At 52.1% G+C, this 24,739-nt stretch overlaps 1 protein-coding gene across 1 annotated transcript in view; it reads left to right on the top strand.

Annotated features, from left to right (window-relative positions):
- The window catches only part of Phf21b (PHD finger protein 21B), a 70,936-nt gene extending 54,660 nt beyond the window's left edge, over positions 1 to 16,276 (top strand). Inside the window, exons 4-13 of the mRNA XM_032918934.1 lie at positions 62 to 412; positions 1,571 to 1,702; positions 6,034 to 6,085; positions 7,336 to 7,412; positions 9,243 to 9,297; positions 10,561 to 10,583; positions 12,226 to 12,384; positions 12,724 to 12,799; positions 13,007 to 13,110; positions 14,202 to 16,276. Of these exons, the coding sequence (XP_032774825.1) occupies positions 62 to 412; positions 1,571 to 1,702; positions 6,034 to 6,085; positions 7,336 to 7,412; positions 9,243 to 9,297; positions 10,561 to 10,583; positions 12,226 to 12,384; positions 12,724 to 12,799; positions 13,007 to 13,110; positions 14,202 to 14,441 (1,269 nt within the window). The 3' untranslated portion in view covers positions 14,442 to 16,276. The remainder of the gene's footprint in view (positions 1 to 61; positions 413 to 1,570; positions 1,703 to 6,033; positions 6,086 to 7,335; positions 7,413 to 9,242; positions 9,298 to 10,560; positions 10,584 to 12,225; positions 12,385 to 12,723; positions 12,800 to 13,006; positions 13,111 to 14,201) is intronic.
- The last annotated feature ends 8,463 nt before the right edge of the window (positions 16,277 to 24,739 follow it).

Here is a 24,739-nt window from a genome sequence, read left to right as displayed (position 1 = left end):
CGTACTTCCATCAACAACTCGTGTCTGTCTGTCTGACCACACACTGGTCCCTTCCTCCCAGGTTAGGCCAAAGACTCTGATTCCAGACAGCCTCCCTGTCACCCCGGGCAGGGACCGGCCACCCAAGCAACCCCCAACATTCCAAAAGGCCACTGTGGTCAGCATCAAGAACCCCAGCCCAGCCCTCCCCACTGCCAACAACACCGTCAACCATGTGCCAACACCCAGCAGCCAGACCCAGGCCCTCACCGAGCCCACCGCCATCACCTCACCCCTGAGCAGTGCCGGGGTGGCCTATGCCATCATCTCCACCTCCCCCAGCAATGCTGCCACCATCACCCCCAGCACCACCGTGCCCGTGGCCAGCGACGGCATCAAAGTGCAGCCCCTCCTCATCAGTGCTGACAAAAAGGTGAGTGTCCGCCAGAAGCCCTGAGAGGATGTGTTGTGTGCGGAGGCTCAGAGGCCATTGTCCAGTGGGAACTGAGGCTTAGGCAGAGGGGTAGCTAGGTGGTGGGATAGTCACATGACCAAAGAACAAAGGAAAAAGACTCAGGTGAGTGTGTGGAGGGATTGTGAACCAACAGTCAACAGGATGAGCTAGTGTAAATGAGCGGGAAGTGTGATCTGCGGAAACAAAGAGAGGTGAATGAATAAATGTTAGCATGAGTGATCAGTGCTACCGGTAGTGATTTAGCTGAGTGAATCTGTGAATGAGTGAATGAATGAATGAATGAATGAATGAGGACAGGTGAATGGGTATGGGAAAAAAACAAGTGTGCCTAAGAGAATTGCTATTAATTAATATGGGAATGATGAACTGCTAATGTGTGGCTGGACTGGGTAGCTGCAAGAGAGTCTAGTACTGTTTCATCTCTGCTGGTAGAGTCAGGTGGTCAAGAGCTCTTTTTATGGCTCCAGTTGCCTGGATGGGAAAAAGATGAGAACAACAACAAAAAAACTTGATTCCTTGTGAGGAATTTAGTTTTAATGCTAAAACTAAAATCATCTCCCCATGTCCTCTAGAGCTCTCTGAAGATGACTGCCTTGTTTGAGGCCTTTAGGGAAACATGGTAGCATCTGTTTTCTCTTTAAAAATCCTTTCCCTCTGCCAGACTGCTCACTCTCTTGCCTACAGCTGTTGTCTTTCCATTTCCCCAGGCAACCCCAAATCATCCTAGTCCCTCTGCCTCCCAACCCGATCTTTTCAGGCAGGGGAGGTGACTGAGTGTTCCCAAGTTCAGCATGCCTGAATTTTGAGTTGTGAGTAAAGAGTTAGCGCACCCTGGAGGCTGGCATGGCCAAGGTTTTTGCCAGTGAGTTCACTCAGGGTGAGCTACAGAGTAACCTCTCTGAGGCTACAGAGACACAGGGTGGTAAGAGGATTTGCAGGAGGACCTGGTCATCTCTCACACAGATGCTCTCTTGGGGGTTGGGAGGTGACAGCTATTGGGAAACAAAGGCTTGAACACACAGCAATCACCTGGTTCCTCCGCGATACACCTTTCAGGACCTACCTGACTCCTAGCTACTCCCTGCCCTTCCCTCTCACCTTCCCTGTGTCTTCCAGGTCATCATCATTCAGCCCCAAGTGAAGACACAGCCAGAGAGTTCAGCAGAGCCCGAGCCACCCACGGAGGAGCCATCTCAGGGAGCTCAGGACACCAAGGAAGATCAGCCCCCCAGCAAGGAGAATCCTGAGGTAGTGTGACCTGCTGGAGGGCCCAGCCCCTTCTTGGCTTTAAGACAAGGCTCTGAGCAGGGCTAGGACAGCCTCATTGGGAAGATCTTGCCTGGAGGTAGCACCACACAGCGGGAGCTGCCAGAGCAAGGCTCGCGCAGCAATCTGAATCTGCACTCTTCATTCTCCAGGTTGTGCAGGCAGGGTAGGGCCATGGTCAGCATGGATTCCAGTGCCTTTTGAATGCCAGCAATGTGTGTAGTGATTCATCTACAGACAGGAGTAGGAGGGCCTTGTTCCTCTGGGTTGCTAGAGGATTCTGAGTTGTGGACAAACCAGTAGATCAGGGGCATTGTTCAGCTTCCAGGGACCTCTGCCTGTCGACCTCATCCCTCTCAGGACTAAGCCCAGAAAGAGATGCCCTCCTGTCTTTGGCAGCATGTAGTCCCTGCCTCTCCTTCCTGTCTGTGTTCATTCCTGGAAGCTGGAGGGGTACAGAGCAAGACTAATAGCTCTGTAGAGTTTAGATGCCCTAAGAACTTTCTAGAACCTGTACATGACACCTCTTCCCATTCCCTAGAGCAGTGGTTCTTGATCTTCCTAACTCTGTAACCCTTTCCTATAGTCCCTCAGGTTGTGGTGACCCCCAACTATAAAACTATTTCCGCTGCTACTGCATAACTGTAATCATGTTACTATTATGAATCGTAATGTAAATATCTGTGTTTTCTGGCAATCTTAAGGGATCTCTGTGACAGGATCATTGACCCCAACCCCAAAGGATTCAGAACCCACAGGTTTAGAACCAGTGCCCTAGAGGAAGAGGGATAAATGAGGCCATTCTAATGGTTGAGTTTCAGTCACCTGCAGTCACGGGGTGGGACAGCAGCTGGCCAAGGCTAGTCTCACAGGACCTGGCTTCACTGGGTCCTGTGCTGGGGCTCCACTCTCAACTCCGCTGTGCTCAGAATATCCCTGCTCTGCTGAGGTCTTCTCCCTGTGGCTCTCCTCACTCAGACTCTAATGTCCCTGGCGAACCCTCATTCATCCTGCAGGAGTCCAGTCAGCACGGTCCCTACCACGTGCCCTGCTCCAGCTGTTCACACAGCAGCAAAGGCTTCCCTAAGCCCCTAGGCTCCCATCCTCCTGGTGATGGCAGTGACCCGTGGTCCCAAAGATATCACTTGCTTTCTGTGCTTGTCCTCTGTGCTCACACTGGTCCACTATCACTATTCTCAGTGCTGCGAGCAGGGCACTCGGGACGGGCAGATGTGGTCTTTGCAAGCTCCCTTCTGAGGCAGAAACTAAGGAGACTGCAGAGACTGCCAAACGGGTTAAGAAACTTCCAGTGATCTGTGAGCTACAGAAGAAAAGAGGGAGATTACTTGGGGGGATGAACGGGGGATGTGTGTGGCAGGGTAGTGCACGTATGTCAGTGTGGGGCTCCGCATAGGAGGGGTGTAGTGGACGGAGGACAAAGGATTGCAGGAGACTAGAAGCAGGGGGATTGGTAGGGCAGGTTGGGGGTACTGTATGGGCAGTGGCACAAAGTGGGAAAGGACTGGACACTCCCAGAGAGGTCAGCTGGGCTCTGGACAGCACGTAGATTTAGAGTAGAGGGTTAGCCCTGAACAGACAGATGGCAGAAGATTTGAAAGCAGTCAGCCAGGGTGGGGATTTACTCCGTAGATAATGGGAGCAGTGGAGTATCTGGGCAAGCGAGCGATTTGATTATCGCTCTTGCACGTGTACAGTAGGCGTGGGGGGGTGGGGGCGGAGGCTGAAGAGTAGCGAAGAAGTAGTAGAGGGTTTGCCTAGCATGCACAGTCTTGGGGTTGCCTAAAATCCACAGCACTACATAAACTCGGTGAGGTGGAGGCAGGAGGATTCATTCTAGGTTGTCCTTAGCTACATAGAGGGTTGGAATCTAGCCTGGGTTATAAGAGGCCCTGCCCAACATACCCCCAAATAAATAAACAAACACCAGCCCTGGGTTGCCTGGAATAGGAAACTGCTGTGTGAGCCACTTCTCGTCTGTGACCCCAGCCTCTGCATCCCATTGGTTTCAGCCAGAAGCAATGACTGAACTCCACATATTTACGTGGTAGAGCCCTGGCTGGCTTGCTGCCTGCAGCGTTCTCCTGCACCTGCGTATCTTGCTTTGAGGTGTTCTGTATTCTCCACATTGGGGAAGTTTCTCCGGGTGACATCGCCTTGTTCTCTCAACGTGCATCTTAGTCAATTATTGTGCATTTTTACAATTAGTATAATTATATCTAACTGTGTAATTAGTATAAATACTCGTAATGGCTTTAAAAGAACAGTCAAAACACATCCTGGTGTAGAAACCCTTGTGGAAGTTTGAGAGTTGGGCAGCGTAAGCCTGCTGCAAAAGGCTGTGTGCTAATCCCAGGGTACTTAGCAGGAGCCCCCAAGCACCTCTATGGTCCAAGTGGTACTCAGGATAAAAATCACACTCCACCTCTGAGCTCTTCTACATCCCCAACCTTCTTTACCTTCTTTCGAGACTGGATCCCACTAAATTGCCAAGACTGGATTACCCTCCCTAGCATCAGGATTCCAAGCTTGTGGTGTGAACCTGGGCACAGACATCAGTTGTTGTAAAGGAACGTGGTCAGCTGGTGATGAGGCCTGCAGATCTGACCAGCCTGCCAGAAGAGTACTGGGACAGCCCAGGAGATGTAGCAGCAGGGACTTCGGGTGACCTGCAGCTCGGAATGACACCTGGACACCCGGGGGGTGGGGTGGGGGTGGGGTTCAGTGGTAGTTGTGAGGGGTGTGGGCACAGGATGGTGGGGTGCTCACTGCAGGAGTGCCCTACATTGTTGGATGTGTCTTGACAGCAAGCAACCCGTGTACCCGGAACTGCAGGGAACCGGCTGTGTGTACACAGGCTGTTAGTAGTCTCCATCAGAGCCAGAGCATGCCCGGTGGCAGAGCTAGGAACTCAAGATGCCACCTCCACTGTTGGCAGCTGGGTTGGAGCAGGGTAGGCTGCAGGCAAACTTCCGAGGACAGCACTGCAGAGCCCGCCCACCGTGCTGGAGTCAGAACACTGTCGCAGAGGCTGGTCACTGCTCCAGGGGCTGCCTCTGACTTCCTCGCTCACAGGTCCCAAACTTTCTGCAAAAAAGGTTATAGGTGTAAGAAGTCCCTTTGACTTGACTCCCATGAGGCTATGAACTTCATTCATGTCTCTCATCAAAGTCCTTACACTTCCAAGACAGCTGGGTGGGGCCTGTGTTACTGGTCCCGTTCTCTTCCTTACTATGACTGCTAGGGAGCTCCCAGCTCAGTCTGCCACCCAACCTAGCAGCTCTTTTCAGCCCTTCGTATCCTCAGGTTATGGTCCATGGACCCAGCCAACCTCGAGTCAAAAATATTAAAAGAGAGACAGAGGGAGAAAAGATTCTTGAAAGTTCGAAAGGCGGGGCTTGGATTTGCCGCACGCCAAGCACAGCATAATCCTGTCACTGAAGTGTAGCCATGTCCTGCTGTGATGCTGACTGCATCAGAGATCCTCAGCCTCCGTCGGGCACTTCCTGTGTCCCCTTCTGTGCTGGATAGTCAGGCCATGATGGTTACATCTGGACAGAATGCACCCAGATGCTACCCCAGTCATCATTCTCTAGACAACACAGTAAAACGCTGTTCTATATGTGGGCTCTGTCACATTAGGCATTCAAGCCACATAGAGGTGGTTTAAAGTAGTCAGGATGGCGTGTGTAGGATTTACGTGGATGCTGATGTTTTGTATAACGGACTCAGCACCGGTTCTGGCTTCCACTAGGGCCAGGGCCGGGATATTGTGTGTGCATCTTGCAGTGCTCCATTTTCTATGTCGCTGTTGCTCCTTCTCTTCCTGTTCACCCAGGCGTCTGTGTGCTGAACATGCACATCACAGAGCCTGCTCTAAGGTCAGCATGGTTCAGCAAGTGGTACCCATCTATCTGTGTGTGTTTCCTGTGCTTGAGGCCAGAGCCTCCTGGAGGCCGAGCTCACGCAGCTCATTCTTCAAGTGCACCTGAATATCAGCTGCTCGACCAAGGCTAAAGCCATCTTGCCAGCCCCGTGATGTTGGTTTTTAAAGTGTATTTGAGGATCGTGTTTGTCCAATCCCGTCGCTACTCCTAGGAGCCCCCTATAGTGACCTTGGACAGTCTCTGGGTATCGTAGTTCCCCAAGTTTCCCAGGAACAACATGAGTGTCTGGAGCAGTGGCTTCGTGGGCATCCCCAGGATATAACCGTCCGGCTCAGACTGGTTCGTGGCTGATGAGGATGAGGGCCAATGACTGTGTTAACTTAACCTTTCTATCTCTTTTCTTCTTAGAAAATCGCCTTCATGGTAGCTCTAGGCCTGGTCACAACAGAACATCTAGAAGGTAAAGAGGGGGACAGTAGGTTGAGTTTGGTGGGTAGGGCTTTGCGGGGCCCCAGACAGAGGCAGCAGTCTTTACGGTGCCCCAGGTCATAGTTGTGTCCTATCCAGATGTGGGGCTCATAGGAACCCAGCCCTAGATAATGGGGCACAATCATTGAAGACAAGCTAAGGAAATGCTCTGTTTTCCGTATCTCATGACTGCACATTGCATTATCACGTTCTTGTAGAGGGACCTATCCCCACCCTAGAGGCCACACAGTGAAGTAACTGAGGTCATTGTCCAATTTTGCCATTCACTAACCATGAGAGCTGATGTTTCTTTACTTCTTTGGTGTTTGGTCCACTCTGCACATTTTCTCATCTCTGACGTAAGGGAAGCCATATTCTTGTGCTTCTTGGATGTTGGGATTGGGGGAGGGGGTAAGAGAATAGTGTTTTTCCCAATATGCAATTGGCCCTTGCTTTGAAAACCTCTCTCTGTGATCTGGGATCCCACAGTACTTATTTGGACCCTGTGGTACTGCACAGGAAGATCACATAGTGGCCCTGGCAGTGGTCAGAAGGAAGCTTACAGAGGGAGGAATGAGCACCCCAGACAGCTCCACAGGGAGGCAGAGCAAGTTGCAACGTGCAAAAGAGAGGATAGGGGAAGGAGGCAGGTCAGAGTGCACAGGCTCGGCACAGAGCTGTGCCTGGCTCAGAAGAACCAACACCTCACTCTGCTGCCACCATCCAGGGGTCCCGAGACACAGAGAGGGGCTAGTCTTAGTCACTGTGTCACTGCAGTGAAGAGACACCATGACCAAGGCAACTCTTTTAATTGGGGCTGGCTTACAGTTTCAGAGGGTCAGTCTGTTACCATGGCAGAGAGCATGGCGGAAGGCAGACATGGTGCTAGAGAAGTAGCTGAGAGAGCTACTGAGCCACAAGCAGAGAGAGAAAGAGCCAGGGCCTGGCATGGGCTTTTAAAACCTCAGACCCACCCAGAGTGACACACTTCCTCCAACAAGGCCATACCTCCTAATCCTTCTAATCCTTTCAAACAGTTCTGCTTCCTCGTGACTAAGCATTCAAATACACGATCGGTCCTATGGAGGCCATATCACAGGGCCTTATGCTGAGGGGCGTGTCTCTGTCTCATCCCACTCTCTGACACTCATCCTAAAGCCACCAGAGCCATGCTATAAGCAGTTCCTAGAGGCTCTGACCTGCTGGGCAAGGAGCCTATGACTGCTGTGTCTGCCTTTCCAGAGATCCAGAGCAAGCGGCAGGAGAGGAAGAGGAGGAGCACGGCCAACCCTGCCTATAGCGGCTTCTTGGAGACCGAGGTGGGACAACTTGGCTGCCATCACATGGGTTGGGGGGAGCAGTGTGGAGTCCCTGGACACCACCCCCGACTCCCAGCTCTTTCTTCCTGCCTTCTTGCCCAGCCTTTATACCCAGAAGCGTTCCACTGAAACAAGTTGTGAACTCTCTGAGTGTACACACCTATCACACAGTAGTCAGGAAGCTGAGACAAGAGGAGTTTGCGTTCCAGGCGAGCCTGGGTTACATAGTCAGACCCTGTTCCAAACCACAAGCTGTCCGATGGAGTCCTTTCAGACGCTGCTCTGAGTATCAAACACCTGTTGGCCACAGGTAGAACTGGGGTCCTCCTAAGAATAATGTGGAGGCTCAGGGACCCAGGCTGCCCACTGATGCTTCTCAGAGCCCACTGTAGCTTGCCCTTTGCCTGAGAGGCTCCTGTGGTGTTTCTCTGCTCTGACGGACTGTAACATCTTAGGCCTGTGCTCTCTCAACCCAGGGTGCTGGTGGGCAACAAGCAGAGACCCCATCCTGGGTCTCTAGAAGACTGGCAAGTGCTCCTAACTGCTGAGCCATGTCCCCAGGCCCTAGTCCCTTCTCCAGGATGTGGGTCCCGAATCATGGTCTTAGGAACTTGAATTTAGCTGGGAAGGGGCACCCTTGCAGGGAGCAGTGTTCAGCTCCAGTTCTGCAGTGTCCTGTCCGGGAAGTAAAGTGGCTCCCTGATCCCCATCCACCGTCTGTCCCTTGCTCTGTCCCTAGCCCTCCCTGATCCTGTCCTAGAAGGTGCTTGCTCTTGCACACATCCCATTCTCTTCTCTTGGGTCTAGTGAGCAATCCCTGGCCCCAGGCATGGGAACCTTTCACGTGAATGTCCATGGCTGAGGGCGTAGCTCAGTTGGTAGAGTGCTTGCCTGGCATCCATGAAGTCCTGAGTTCAAGCCTGAGCACTACATAAACCTGACACAGTGGCATATGCCTGTGATCCCAGCATTTGGGAGACAGGGGGCATCAGTTGCTCAGGACCATCCTTGGTAACACAGAGAGTTCAGGGCTAGCCTGGGCTACATGAAACTAAAGCAAGAAAGAATTTCACACTGTCTTTAGTCTCCAACCAAGAACACACATTCTGTCACCAGGGCTTCAGCCCTGTGGTTATTGTGTTAAGAAACTTTCCCCAATACTCTGGGCATAGAACTTACTCAATGATCTCTGTTTCTCCATTCAGAGCCAAGGAATCTCCTTGGCCACTCAGTCAGCTCAAAACCCTGTGACCCTCGAACCTTAGACAAGCTTGCCAGCCCAGAGCAGCCCTCTGCATGCCCCTTCCTTGCCCTTGAATGCAACTTGGCTCCATTGAGAGAGAAAGCTTCAAAGCTGGTTCTAGAACAACCTTTCTGCCATAGCCAGAACCCCTTGGAACCATCAAGGTCTTGGGGATGTGAGGTCACTAAAACTAAGGCTTCTGCTCTCCTGGGTTTAGGGAAGCCTCTGCAATTTCAAGGCTTGGGCCCCAGGCTAGGAGATGAGTTGAGGGGTCCAGTTCATATGCTTCCACTTCCCTACTTGAGAGTAGAACCAGAGAAAGATCGGCGGGCAGGTTGGGAGGGCGGCGCTGGCTTTGTCCATAACCTAGCATGCTTGGGGACTTTCCAGCCCCAGACAACTCGGGACTGGGAGTTCCTGGGTCCTTTGGTATCTGTTTCCCTCCAGCCCCGGTGTCTTCTGCACAGAGCATCTGCCCAGTCTCCAGAGTCTGATGTCGGAGCTGTCCTAGGAGAGTCCTGGGCAGGGCATTGTAGTGAAATAAGCATACATATGAGTGAGTCTTAGCCTCTGCTTTGTCCTTACAGAGGAAGCGACTGGCCTCCAGTTATCTCCACAACCCCTTGTTCCTCACAGCACGAGGTAAGTGCCAGCTAGAGCCGTGGCTTCCACAGACCCATACCGCTCCCAAAGTCTAGGCTTTCCTCTGTTCTCTAGGAGCTTCCTGTAGCCTCTGCTCTCAGGGATCCTGGGGAAGGAAGAGAGCTGCTGGGACGGGCTCCATCCCGTCAGATACAGAAATGGCACTAGGAACACACTGCCCACTAGAGTCACATAGGTTCCTGCTGTGCACCAGTGTCGAGATTTGAGAACCAGGTCGAAGGCCACTGGGGTAGGACTGTCCACCAAAGGGCTGAGCTGACAGGGCATGAGGACACGTGTAGAGGATGCCCCTGTTCCCCACCCCTCCACCCGGGGTGTGACCATGAGCCCCATGCTGCCTGTTCAGCCATGCTGTCTGCTACTGGACAGCTCTGGAGAGAGTAGGCACTCACTTCCCAACTGGACTGGGGTTCATCCCAACCCTGCCTTCCCTCCTATACTGGCTGTGGGCAGTTGGACAACTTCAGCTAATCTAGAAATACTGGGTGCGGGCCCAGCTTGGACAGGCAGGGATTTACATCCCAGCTCAATGGGGCTCTTTCTCCCGTGCCAACCATCCTCCATGGCTGGGAGCCTCTTGCCCCATTATCATGGTACTCGGAAAGCTGAGGCACGAAGATTGCAGTCAGTTTCAGACCGGCCTGAAACTATAGGCTGTCTCAGAAGCAAAGAAGCAACTACCGATGTTTTTGGAGGCAGGAAATGGCTACCTGCTTCTCAGGATTCTATGTAGCTCTCAGCATTAGTCATTCCCTAGCCCTTGCACCGCTGATCTGTACAATGGGTCTGCTCTAAGTTGGTGACAGTTCCTCCACCACGAACAGCATCACTGAAGATGGTTTGACTAGGAACCTGGAAGAAAAAAAATGTTAGTGGCTCTTTCTGTGTGTGGTTTGAGGTCATGGCTTAAAATGCAAAGGATCCACAGCCGAAAGGATCTGGAAACGGGTTACTCCGAGGGGTCCTCTGAATTCTAGCTTCATCTCTGAGGCACCTCACTGTGCCACCCATGATCCTTGTGACTTCAGATGCCTGTTCCCAGGTAGGTCCTGACCAGGACCAAGGCACAGTCTTCCCTCATCACACCGGGGTTCTGAGAACTCAGGTGTCACTGGGCCTCGTGATACTCCCATCATGCTCTGGGGCAAGGACTCTGTCACACTAAGCCTGGGGGACCCCAGCCATGACCCATGCTCCTCTTGCCCCCACTAATATCTTTTCCACCCTTCCTCCCTGTGCTAGCCAATGAGGACCCCTGCTGGAAGGTACGTGACCCCCATCTTCACATGAAGGGGTGTGGGGCATCTGTCCTTGCTTTAGGCTTCCCTTGGTACTCAAAGCTTTCACAGCACCAAGCCTGCAGGCCAGGCTGAACCCTGCATTGCTGCAGAAAACTGCCTCCTGCCCGGTCCTGACACTGTTGGGCTCCACTGCCTGGTCCTGAGGGTGTTCAGACTGATCTTTACCCTGGCTTTGCCTGGCTTCTCTATGTGACCCGGGACAGAGCTGGCCATCTTTGGTTCTCTGTTGCCCACCCCATGGGCTCACTGTGATGCTGTGACACTATCCACCCACCAAGCCCACATCCCTGTTTCCCGAGGCAGAAGCTGATCAGGACCTGGATCCTGGGCATAGCCTCTCCCTCACCTATTTCTTTTCATTTACTTACGTCGTGTGTGTTTGAGTGCCTCTGTGTCCGTACGTAGGCACATGTGCACCGTCATGCAAGTGTAGAGGTCAGAGGACAACTTATGGGGCTCAGGTCTCTCATCGTGATGTGAGTCATAGGGATGGAACTCAGCCTTGGCACCAGGCGACTCTGTGGCCTGAAGTCTCTCAACAGCCCTTCCCCACTTTCTCATCCAATTCCCAATGAACCTCGGCCCTCATGCTCACATGCCCAGGGCACTGCTTGCAGCTTGCTTTGGATGACCACATTGCTCTCCAAGGTCATCCTGCAGTAGTAAACACGGGTACCCTTGGGCCTGGCAATTTATTGAAACTACCAGTGCCCAGACTGCCCAGAGAAGGGATACAAGGTGGTGGAAGATTCCACCTTTTCCACGAGTCCTTAGTTCTGGGGACCTTGGCTTTGAGGCAGGAGGTGAGGATTGTGGTCCTGGTTCTACCTGCCGTTCCCACTCCCTGTGTGACCCTGGGCAAGTCCCTCACCCTTCCTGAGTCTTTGCACTGGTAGGGGATATAGATGGGAAGACTGAGAGGCCTCCTTTGGGGACACCTCTGGTGTCAAGACACTTGTGATAAGGGCCGTCCCCTCCCATCTCTTTGGCGCTGGGGTCAGAAACTCAGTCTTACGGTGACAAGGGCCTTGTGGATAGCTGGACAGATGTTGTAGGCCATCAGCAGAGTTCTCCTTGGGGCAGTTTGCTGATGGGAGGGGAACACAGTCCCTAAGCTTGTGCTGAGGCCTCTGGGAGGGTCAGAAAAGGCCCTATCCCTTACCACACTGCTGGGCACATGAATGAGTGGGGTTCACTTGGTGTGCTTTGTCCTGTTCTATCCAGTGTCCAAGGGACAACTGTCCTTATCCCCATCATGAATGTCTCCATCATGAATGTCTCTCCTAAGTGGCAGGGGTCCCTGCAAGATGGGTATGCAGTTGAGGGGACTAAAGGTGTAGCTTGTGTTGGCCATAACACCTCCGTGAGGCAGTGTAGACACGAAATGTGTCACTGCTGGGCCCTACTCGGAGGGAGGAGACTCCTGTGCTCAGTGCCCTGTTAGGGTGTGCAGGAGTGCCCTGGAACCCCACCTGTCAGGGCACACCCCTCCTACCTCTGCCCAGCATGCCTGTACATTATCACCCTGAGGAGGAGTCTCTCCTTCCTGCTCCCTCAAGCTGCCCAGACCTGGCTGAACCACTTCGCACCCTCCCTTCTCTTGCAGGGTGAAATCACCCATGATGAATTCTGTGCTGCCTGCAAGCGAGGAGCCAGCCTGCAGCCCTGCGGCACCTGTTCAGGGGCCTACCACCTCAGCTGCCTGGACCCGCCCCTTAAGACGGCACCCAAGGGCGTGTGGGTCTGCCCCAAGTGCCAGCGGAAGGTGTGGGCAGAAGGGTTCACACCTCTGCCCCGCACATTTGAGACAGTGCTCTGGGTGATCCCCAGCATGGGAGGAGCAGGGAGTGTGTAAGGGAGTGACATTGGTCTTGGGCACCCATCCCTGGCTTCTGCAAGGGAGAGAGACCCAGAAGGAAGCATCTCACTGGGCAGTGCCAGTGAACCAGACGATAATGGCTGCTGTCCCCCTATCACAGTTGGGAATCTGGCTTCCCTTGGGAATCTGAGAGCATGCCTTCCTGGGAGTACATAGCCGGGATAGTCTCAGCAAGTTCTAGGATCTCTATGTGTGTTCTTTCTTATGGTCCCATTTGCCCCACAGGCCTTAAAGAAAGACGAGGGTGTGCCCTGGACTGGAATGCTGGCCATTGTACACTCCTATGTCACCCACAAGACAGGTAAGATGTCCTTGGGAGTGGGAAAGGACCCCTGCATTCATATGGACCTTGGGGGTCCTGGATGGGTCCAGGTTCTTCTGGGCCAGAACTCTGATAGAGGTGGCTGAGACTGGTCCATAGGAGAGCGCTTCCGGCCCCGCTCGCTGCTCAGCTGCCCCTCAGCTGCCCCTCAGCTGCCCCTCAGCGGCTCTGGCTTCTCTCGCCCAGTGAAAGAAGAGGAGAAGCAGAAGCTGTTGCAGCGAGGCAGCGAACTGCAGTCTGAGCACCAGCAGCTGGAGGAGCGGGACCGGCAGCTGACCTCAGCTGTGAAGGTGAGCACAGGCGTGGGGCGGGGGGTGCCCCATTATCCACACACTGAACCCAGTCACCAGCACCGCTCAACGGGCCCAGACGTGCAGGGTGCAGCTCTGATGTGGTCCATGAATACTTAGCAAGCGGCCTCTACGTGACCTTGGCAAGGTCCCGCCTTTCTGAACCTCAGCTTCCTCCTCTATAAAAAGAACACAGTCCTCTGTAGATGGATGATAAACAAAATGCTGATGGTGGTTGGTTGGTGATGGTGGTGGTGGTGTGGTGATGATGGTGGTGGTGACGGTGATGATGGTGGTGGTGACGGTGATGGTGGTGGTGACGGTGATGATGGTGGTGGTGACGGTGATGATGGTGGTGGTGACAGTGATGATGGTGGTTGTGATGGTGATGATGGTGGTTGTGATGGTGATGGTGGTGGTGGTGACGGTGATGATGGTGGTGGTGATGGTGATGATGGTGGTGGTGATGGTGATGATGGTGGTGGTGATGGTAAGGCAGATGGTGCTGACAGCACCAGGGATGGAAGTCCTAATAGTTTGGGGCCCTGGAGGAGCATTTTTTCTATTTTATTATATTTATTTATTATAATGGTGCTGGGGATTGAGCCTAGGGCCTCACATATATTGGGCGAACACTTTATATCCCAGGCATGGAGGGAGAGGGAGGGGGCTAGAGGTGTGAATGCATGTGCAGGCACACATACTTGTGTGCACGCATGTTCAGGCCAGAGGAGGTTGTCTTCTGTTGAGTTCCGCTTATTCCGTACATGTAGGGTTTTACCACTAAACTTGACATCTGCAGTTTTGGCTTGGCAATTGAGCTTTTGAATTCCCAGGATCCACCTGTTTCTGGCTCCCAACATCGGGGCTACAACCATATATGGTGTATGTTTGGGGATGCCAGCTCAGGTGATCATGGGCACAGCAAATGTTCTTACCCACTGAGCCATCTACCTAGTTCCCCCAGGCTCTGCTGGGGGTGGGGGTCAGGGGACAGCTTTGTGAGAGAAGGTGTGCTCATCAAGGTGGCTGGGCCAGGATGCTGTAGAACATAATTATGAGACCGCCTCCAACACCTCTGCCCTTGACAGAAATGCTTGGAGCTGAAGACAAGCCTGTTGGCCCGCCAACGGGGCACACAGTCATCGCTGGACCGCATCCGGGCCCTCCTCAGACTGATCCAGGGTGAGCAGATGCTTCAGGTCGCTGTGGCAACCACCAGCCCCACCCCGCTTCTGGCGGGGGCCTGGACCAAGCCTTCCACCACCACCACCACCACCACCACCACCATCACGCGCACTTCCCTCCAGCACCCCCAGAACCACAACTGACCCCAGGGACCTGTATAACACTCATGGAAAGTTACTGGGACCTTGCTCTCAAGACCTGGAGGATCTGTCAGCCTTAATTCATAAACTCTATGAATTTTAGACAAAAATAAATTAGACAGAGTGATGAGGAGAGAAAGGAGGAGTGAGATGGGTGTCCCAGAGCCAGAACCAGCCTGAGGTGGATTCTTACACCAGTTGCAGGGGACACCTGGACGCCAGGTGAGGGTGTCTCAGACCTAGGCACAGGAGGCCCTCACCTTCGGCTGTCAGGCCTCCCTGGCTTTCAGCCTTTATGGCCAGCTCTCTCCTTACGGTGTCCCCCTCAAGAGAGGAAGACTTTAGACTTCAGAGAGTGAGGCAGACTGGGCCGCACATGGCTTGTGAGGAGGCAAGCTGACAACAGGTAGCTGGTTAGTGGGGTGGGCGGGGTGAGCCTCTGGAACAAGAGAGGGTAGCTAACCTAGGTAGTTCCCCAATGGCCCTGTGGCTCCCTGTGCCCTGCTGGCCCCTAATCCATCAGTATTACCATGTTGGAAATCAGTCACTTAACTGGCCAAGTAACAGGCCAACTTCTCCTGGGGTCACCGCTGCATGGGCTGCCCGGCCTAGGCTCTGCCTCATCCTTCCCTAACTCATGCTCTTGTCGCTGCCCACCTCTTCCTATTGCCAATCCCTGGAATTTTCCTCATGGAGTTCTGGGCTAGAGGGAGCAGTCACCTAGCAGGGGAGGCACCTGGCAGGTTTCAACTCCCAACCAGAAGCCTCTAGAGCACTCTCTCCTTCGCAGGAGCCGCCAAGCGCCCTGCCCACTTCTTGCCAGTTAAAGACACTATGCCAAAAAGAGCTTCACACTTTTTGTATAGCGTTTTTTTTTCGTTGTTGTTGTTGTTATTGTATGATCCGTAATGTGAACCGCACCCCTGCCTGCCTCCCTCTGCATCTGATAGTCTCTGCTCTGATACAGGAATTGGTAACCTTGCCTGAGAGGCACCTGATGGAGCATCCAGAAGGGACTTAAAGATCCAGGGGGAAGGCAGAGAGGACGGTGGTGCCACTTGGGGCCCTGGCCTTTGGAGACTCCAGAGCCCTCAATGCTCTCCTCAAAGCTGTCTCCTTATTTGCAGGGAGGGTAGGCTCCTAGGTACCCTGGGGGCTTCTGCACCCCTGTGAGCCATGCAGCCCACTTCGCAAGCCTCACCCTGTCCCGAGGGACACAGCACAACCCATATGTGACCAGGAGCCACAGAGCTCCCCGCCGAGCATATCACACGGTGCCGAATTGCAGTGAGCACGCGTGCATGCGCCAGGGCCACAGACGCACACCTGTGCACACAGACACACGTGCAGAGTGGGAAGGCTGGCTGGGATCCCGCCACCAGCTACTTTCCCCCTTGTCATTTCTCACGACTCCGGGAGAAACTGTGCTGTAGGATACAAATCTATTTTAATACACATTACACTGGGTTGAACAAGATTTTTATATTCTTTTATTGATGAACAACGTGGGCCCTGTGAGGCACACGCCTTTATATATTGGTTACGCGGTGCCGATTATGCATTACCGCACGGCTGGCGATGCGTAACTGTCTTCAGGTTCTTTTGTTGGTTTGATTTTCTTCCTGGATGGATTGAGTTCGATTTTGTAAGAAACGTGGGAGGATGTTGGAAGGTTGGACCCGGGAGGGGGAGCTGCTGACGCGTCTCGAGACTTAGTTTTGGGTTTTCTTTTTGGGACCAAGGGGGACCGTCCAGTGGATAGTGGCTAGAGAAAGTGTTTGTCTTAAATATACCAGTGTAGTTTTCCTTCTGTATGATGCATTAAATCCAATTTCAAACCCCGGTGGTCCTGTGTCCTTGCTTCCAGTGTGAGGCTCTAGGGAACCCTGGGACAACTGGGTGGGTTTAAAAATGGCTGAAAGCCAGGGTCACATGACTTTACCCACCCCAAAGGAAAGCGAGAGCTCAAGGTGTCGACCCCAGTCCTTGGAGGTAACAGATTCATATTACATAACGCACCGAAACTACCTTGGCTCGTCCCTGAGTGGAGTGCCTGGCACATTCACGCTTCTCACCCGCTCCTCTTCAGACATTCTGCCTCTTGGACACAAGAGCTCATCACACCACCTCGGTGTTTCCATTCCTGAGAGCAGACGAGCTCCAGACCCTTCAAAGGGCCTTGAATCAGCCTGGTGATCCGGGTTCACCTGTGTACCTGCAGCTATGGCGGGAGAAGGACCCGTTGAATGCTGCCTGGGGAGCTGAAGACGGGAACACGCATGCGTTCATGCACTGCCAGCCTAAACAGCCCACCACGCATGCTCATTGCAGCCAGGGACTAGTGCGATTGCTCAGGAGAGCACACGGTTTGAGGGCTCCACAGTTTAGCTCTGGCTACACCGTCTATACACTCCCCACCCCTCTGTCTCCTGAACAATCGTCATACCCTCCTTCCCAGTCCCTAGGTGTTTTCTGTTCTCTTGCCCACCTCCACCCCTCTATCTCATAACTCCCCCGGGACAGTCTAAATAGTCCTTAGTGACTTTTAGGCAGATCCAGTGGGTGCCCTGCTCATGAGACCCACATGACTTATCAATGACGCCTCACTATTGAAGCAGCTCATGCTGTCCCATATTTACTTCAGGTTGTCCCCTCTTACCTAACCTCCATATTCTGGAGACTTCCAGTCTACACCAGCATCTGCTCTCTCCAGTGCTCCTTGGACAGCTGTCCCTTCAATTCCTGTGTCTACACTGGTAGCCACCCCAGACTGACATCACCGAAGGACATCTCAGATACGGCACAGGCTCCACTGAGCTGGCTCCTTCCCCAACAGTACCCTGCCAGTCACCCCTGATCTTATGATCTCCACACCCATCTCTGGTTAAACTGTGTCATTACGACAAGTGTGACGGGACACTGTCACTTGACCCTTAGCCCTCTTGTCACCTAGCTTTAGATCACCGCTGCCACCATCTACCCGCTCCTTCCTATTCAGTTACTAGTGACAGATGTGGGTGGGGCACGTGCCAACTGGTCGGCTCCCTGTGTGCTCAGCTAAAGTTAAGTCTACCTCACCCATCTTTCTTGTGGCATCCAGGGTCACAAAGCCCTGCTCAGACCCTGCTCTCTTTGCGTCCCTGTCTGCTGCTTAATACCATCTCCACCTCCTGCTCTATCAGTTCACAAAGCGAGCTCCTACTGCACACAGGGCTCTTGCTCACTGCCTCCCCAGGCTGCTTCAAGACTTGACCTTGGCCATGGTGACTCCAGCTCTCCCAGTTCCCTGGCAGTAGCTCCCATGGCTGTGCTCACCCCTGCCTATTCCTGCTGGTTGTTGAGACTTCACAACCCATTTTGCACTTTCTCTATTAGAAAGACAAGAGTTTATCCATGTGTTAGGCAAAAGGCTGGAAGGAAACAGCCTGAAGGGGGAAAGATTTATTTTAGGCTTGAATGTTCTAAGGCTTCAACCTATCATGGTGGGTGGTGGGAGGCCTGGCTGGGCAGAGCAGTGCACACCAGAGTGGCCAGGAAGGAGAGATACAGGGAAAGGGCACATGGGGGTCGGGGGAGATAAACTTATGTAATAACTATCCCTCTGGTTCCCCCTTTAAATTGGCTAATATTTATTCATACATTCATTTCTTGACTTATTTTAAATTGTGTGTGTGCTTGTGTGCACATGCCTGAATATATATATATGTATGTGTACCACATGCGTGTAGGAGCCCTTGGAAGTCAGAAGAGGAATCAGATCCCCTGGAACTGGAGACCCAGTTGTGAGCCACTGTGTAGGCGCTAGGAAGTGAACCCAGGTCTTCTGCAAGAGCAGTCAACATTTTTAACCTCTGAGCCATATCTCCATCCACAACTTTTTCATCCCCACCCCCAGCCTGTAGACATGGTGCTACTCACATTCAAAATGCCCACACCTTCACAGACATGCCCCGCGTGAGCTCTACTAAGTTCTGAGGTGCTTCTCAGCCTGATCAAGTGGACAATCGACTCCCCATTATAATCTGCTGCAAGACAAAGGGGTCGGAGAACAAAGTTGCTGGCCCGAGGTTGCCTGTTTCCTGGCCAGGATGCCATGCTGAGCAGGCGGGGGGGGGGGACATCAGAGCTCCTTTTGGAGAACTGGAAAACAGAGTCCCTCTAACACAAGCTTGCACAGCCCAGGGGCTGGTTTAGCAGGACTGCGACTACACCCTGTGTTCTACCTTCTGGATATGGGATACCTCATGATCCTTGTGTGACAGCCAGAGGTCACTGCACAATCCCTGCACATACAGCCCCTGACCTAGTGCCTCATGGATCTGAAGCTGTAGTTGAGGAATGAGTGGCATTGCATCAAAATGAGAGGGGATGAAGAGGGGGTTAGGCACAGGCAGTGAGTATCTACTACACAAAGCACACACTCTCTCTCTCTCTCTCTCTCTCTCTCCCTCTCTTCACAAGACAGGGTCTCTGGTAGCCCAGGCTGGCCGCTAACTCACTATGTAGTTAAGGATAGCCTTGTTCTTCTGATCCTCCCGCCTCTAACTCCTGAGAACTGGCATTGCTGGTGTTTGCACATCTGGCTCATGTGGTGCTGTGATCAAGCCCATGACTTCGTACATGCTAGATAAACAATGAGCTACAGCCCCAGCCAACGTGTGTGCTTTTAAAATATTTACTGCTAGGCACTTTAATCCAGTGTTAGGGAGGCCGAAGCAGATGGAACTCTGTCAGTTTGAGGCCAGCCTGATCTACATAGCATGTGCCCAGGACAGCCAGGGCTATATAATGGCGCACTGTCTCAAAAAAAATAAATAAATAAAAGTAAAGAGATATCATTTATAGCCCACTTCCTGCCTGCGCACCTTCCTCTGCCTTGGCTCTCTGCAACTTACAGTGACTAGGGACCATCAACGGCTAACGTCCCTTTTAGGGGCCGCAGCCAGCATTTCTCCAGCAGGATCAGAAGCCCAGTTTAGAGGAGGAAGCTCTTCCAGGTTGTTCTGGTCTCGGAGACTCTCACAGCCTTAGGGTGTCCATTAGGGATTGGATTCCTCCTTGATAGCTGCCTGTCCTTGATTTTTCCTTTTCAGATCTCTCTGTAGCTACGCTTCCCTGATTGGCTTGCACTCTGAAAACCCACCAAATCTTCCTGCACATTCTAACAGCTGCCCAACACATTCCTACTTCCACCCTAACAAATGGCATGTGCGAGCCGCTTCTACCTGCCTCCCTCTTCCTCTCTCCCTCCCTCCTTCCTTCCTTCTACCTTCCTTCCTGTCTGTCTGTCTGTCTGTCTGTCTGCTTTGGGTTTTGACACAACTCTCACCATGTAGCTCTGGCAGGCCTGGAAGTCACTATGAGGACCGCCCACCTCTGCCTCCCGAGTGCCCATATTAAAGGTGAGTGCCACCGTGCCTGTCCACCACCCTCCTGTCCGTAGCTCACTTCTCTTGCCTCCTACAGCAGATGGACGTCTAGTCCAGTATGGAATGGAAGGGGTGAGAACTTGGCGTCTTTTGTTAATGATAAAGTTTCAATAACGTCACATAAGTACGATGCTGTCAGGGTTCTCTAGAGGAATAGAACGGGCAGAATGAATGCATGTTTAAAGCAGAGGTCATGACATTGGCTTACAAGGTATGGCCCAGAGGCTGTTTCACATGGGACAGGCTGGGAACTCAGTAGCTCAGTCTATGAGTCTGGACACCTCAGGAGTCCCAACTCAGTGCCAAAGGCCTGGAGGATCCCACTGGTGTTTGCTTGGCTTGGAAAGTCCAAGAGGCTGGGCTCTGGCCTCAGTGGAGGATGACAGCAGCGCTCACCAGAAAGAGGCCAAGGCAGGCAGACGAGGGACAAACGGTTTTCCCTTGGACAGCCCTGTATCTGATTCCTAACTACTGAAAGGTGCCACCCTTTCAACACAGGCCTTTCCACTTTGATTAAAGGAGAAATCCCTCATTGGTATGCCCCGGGGCTTCTCTCTTAGTGATTCAGGATCACATCAAGTTGATAGTCAGCAGTATGGTACATAGGAATTCTATTCTATTCTGTTGTGTGTGTGTGTGTGTGTGTGTGTGTGTGTGTGTGTAAAAGAGAGAGACAGAGAGACAGACATGAGTTCAGGACACCTCTAAAGACCAGAAGAGTGTGTCAGACAGATCCCATGGCTGAAGTTACAGCTACTTAACTACTCAACTACTGGGAACCACACTTTAGTTTCTGCAAGAGCCTCAGTTGCCTTTAACTGCTGAGCCCTCTTGCTGCCCCCACCCCCGCCCCAGGCTTTTTGTTTGTTTTTAAATCACGATTGTTTTTAATATTTTCAAATGCATACGCCGTGCTTTTTAAGTCATGTGAGCGTCCCCTGATTCTGCACGTGTGGTTATTTATGTTAATTTTCAAACACTAACCCAAGTTTAAATTCTGGGAATAAGCCCTACTTGCTCGAGGCTCAGCAAAAGGAGCTTCCGCCGGGGGCTGCATTTGACGTGCGGTGTTCTGTGCTGACGCTTTCCTGGGATGGTAAATTCTGCTTGTCTTCCTGACACCTCGGACACCGTGATACTAAATAATTCAGAAACATGCCCCTTGTTTCCGGAGACAGTCTTCTTTTGTTAGACTGCACCAGGGAAGCCGTCTGGAGCAAGAGTTTCATTTGTGAGAAGACATTTCCATCTAACATTTCAACGTATTTAATACACGGGGCTGTTGGGTTAGTCTGTTCTGCTGTCAGTTCCAATACATTGAGTTATCCAAGGAATTATCACGTAGGCCGATTTTAGCATAAAATTGTTGGTGACAGTTTGATGATCTTTTCGCTCTCCGCACACTCTAAATCAATAAGCGGTTTTTCTTTCGTAATTTGTGCTTCCTCTCATCCTGATCAGTTGTCTGTCAAGGGGTTCATAAACACATGTGTTTATGTGAAGGGCTGACTTTTGAATTTGTTTATATTCTCTTGGCTGTTATTGATGTATTGGTCTTGTTTGTTTTGGGTTCTGACAGTGGAACCCAGGGCAACCTAAGGGCTCTGCCCATGAGCTACACACCAGTCCCAATTTCTTTTTTCTTTTCCTTTGTTTGAGACAAGGTCTCATTATTTGTAGCCCATGCTGACCTAGAACTCACAATCCTCCTGCCCCAGCTTCCCAAAGGCTAACATTCCATATGTGCCACCACACCCAGCTTGGGCTGGTTACTTCTTGTTGTCTTGGTGGTTGCCGATTTGACACCAGCTAGAATGCAGCTGCTAGAACAGTGGTTCTCAGCGCGTGGGTTGAGCAATCCTTTCACAGGGGTCTCCTAAGACCACCAGAAAGCACTGATATATGCGTTACGGTTCAAAATTACAGTGGTGAAGCAGCAACAAAGATAATTTTGTGGTTGGGGAGGAACTGTATTAAAGGGTTGCAGCATTAGGAAGGTTGAGAACCAATAAAAAAGGGAACCTCAGGGAGAAAAATGTCTCCATCAGATTGCTTGAGGGCAAGTCTGTGGGGCATTTTCTTGATTACTGACCAAAGTGAGAGCTCAGCTCACTGAGGGCGGTACCACTGCGGGAGGTACCACCCCGGGCGCAGGTGCTCCTGGGATGTAGGAGAAAGTGAGCAGTGAGCTGCAAGTCAGCGAGCGGTGTTTTTCTCTGGCCTCTGCTTCGGTTCCTGCCTTTTGACTTCCCTCAATGATCAACTGTGTTTGGAGTGTGTAAGCCAAATAAACCCTTTCTTCCCTTTCTTCCTTTTGGTCGCAGGGTTTATCAGAGCAATGGAAGACAAACGAAGGGCCCAGAGTGTTGGTTTGCGCCTTTAATCCTAACAGTGGAAGGCGGGAGCAGGCACTCAGGCTCATTCTGGTCTATGTAGTGGGTTCCAGGACAACCAAGACTACATAGTAAGTCTCTGTGTCAAAAAGAGAGAAAGAGAAAGGGAGGGAGGGAGGAAGAGGAGGAAGGGAAGGGAAGGGAAGGGAAGGGAAGGGAAGGGAAGGGAAGGGAAGGGAGGAAGGAAGGAAGGAAGACAAACAAAACTAGGACATACTTCTTAGTCCAACTTTCTGTTAGCTTTTATCTCCCTCCCTTGACTCTTTGCCCTGGCGCAGCACTAGCCCTTGCTTCTCGATGGTTTCTTTTGTTTTTCTCCTACAGGCTTTTAGCTCTCCCTGGAGGCTGTGCTTTAACGCTTCATGAATGTTGATATGTTGTGACATTAGCGTGTCTTTAGCTTATTTTGAGTGTGAAGTCAAATTATTTTCTTGGGAGCTGGGGAGCTAGCTCAGTCAGCGAAGTGCTTGCTATAGAAGCCAGGGGGCCTAAGCGTGAGCCCCAGAACCCATGCCAAAAAAAAAAAAAAAGGAGGAGGAGGAAGAGGAGGAAGAAGAGGAGGCGTCGGTCCAAAGGAGGCATCCTGGCACTTGCTTGTAATCCTAGTACCGAGGAGGCAAACAGACAGAAGTCTTGGGCTTGCTGATGCACCAATCCAGCCTAACTGACCAGTGAGAAACTCTGTCTCTTGTAAAAAGTGTGGCTAGAGAGATGGCTCAGCAGTGAAGGGCACTTGCTGCCCTGGCAAAGGACCCACGTGGTTCCTATGCATCTACCTGTAAGTTCATCTCCACGTGACCCAACACCCTCCCCAGGGCTCCTCGGGCACCTACACTCATACACACACGCCCTGGCACAGATGCACAAGCACACGCAAAATTACCAACAAAATCTTTTAAAAGTATCAGCAGAGCTAGGAGAGGCTTCCATTCTGACTTTGTCTTTAATGCACTGACTTGCGTATTAAAGAAACAAAAACAAAATCATTTCCTTATACTCAGGTTCTTCCCCCTCCCCCCGCCAGATATCACTGATTTCCAGGATCAATTTTATTCCGTCATGTTCTTTGCTCCATTGTAACCCCCTTAATTTAGCAGAGCTTGTCTTACGACCCAGACTCTGGTCTACGTCGGCCGCTGCATCCTGTGCACTTAGGAAGAGCACACACGCCTCTGTCGTGGAGTCTGATGTTCTGTAAATGCGAATTAGGTCCAGGAGTTCAGCTCGTTCATGGCTTCCCACTCCGTGCCCTCCCCCCCACCTCGCTGTGCCTCTCTCCCTTCTTCCACAAGCACTGGAGGCTGAAAGCCCGGACCTCACTCCGGCTAAGCAAGTGCTCTACCAAGTCATGTTCTCTGCAACCCCACTCAGTCATTCTTTTCTGTTTAGTGTTGGGGGACAGGGTGTGGGTCTGGGTACATGAGTGGGGGCACCCACATGCCACGGTGCACAAGTAGAGGTCAGAGGACAAGGTGTAAGAGGAAGTTCTTTCCCTCCATGTGAGTCCCAGGAACTAAACTCCAGTCACCAGGCTTGCCGGCAAGCTTCTCTGCCCACTGAGCCACCCGCCATTCAGTCCGTAATAACTACTTCCGCTCGTATATCATTCAGTGTCTATGAAACCATTTGGCAATGAGCTGCCGTGGGCGTGCAGGCGTGACCTTGGGTGCTGTCTTCCTGCCAGACTGCATGCCACAGAGGTGTGAGGGTGCCGACCAGCACGGACGGTCACCAGGAGAAACGGTGATCCAAATCAATACACACAGGCTGGTTCTGGCCATATTAAATGCAGGATACGCTTCGGTCACCCTGGTGACACACCTTGACATATCTACTATTCCTGATGGTCAGGCTCACTGCATCTACGCACAGCGATGCTCAAGTCCCCCTTCCAGGTCATTGCTAGACAGTGATGACTTCCAAAGCTCACTGAGTGTTCTTTCAGTGTCTGCATCACTCTGCGCTTCGGTCGTCAATGAGCGACTTTTACTTTCTGACTTCCATTTCCTTCCTGGACATGTCCCTCCACCACAGACCCTAATGTGCGTGGGTCTGGGGCGGTGTCAGTGGATCGTTCTGTGAATTCGTTCTTTCTGTGAATGTCAACCACAGGTTCTGGGCAGCCTGCCGAACCTCTGCAGTGACTGGAAATTGTCTTCTCTGCCAAAGCGGAGGCTTAGATAATCTATCCCCTGTGTTCGGATGATGGGGACACCCTAGAGTCCTCATGCAGGCTTTGTTGGCATTGTTTTAAGCTGGGACGTTTCGTGTGCTTCCCACATGTGACCGCCATAATCACTCTCTTTGGCTGTGGGAATGATCGGGAAATTGTACCGAGACACGGGAAGGTGACGGGGCCACGCAGCGCTGGGCTGGGATTCCACAATTACCGATTGTGGAAAGAAACTGTTATCAAAGGAGCGGCAGGAGACCATCTTGGGGCACCTCTCCAAGTCAGGAAATTTGAGACATATATTTC

The sequence above is a fragment of the Rattus rattus genome, chromosome 1 (genome assembly GCF_011064425.1).
Source record: "Rattus rattus isolate New Zealand chromosome 1, Rrattus_CSIRO_v1, whole genome shotgun sequence".
In the NCBI taxonomy this organism is placed as follows: domain Eukaryota; kingdom Metazoa; phylum Chordata; class Mammalia; order Rodentia; family Muridae; genus Rattus; species Rattus rattus.
The sequence above is the reverse complement of the archived record's forward strand: the minus strand, read 5'-3'. Positions and strand labels throughout refer to the sequence as shown.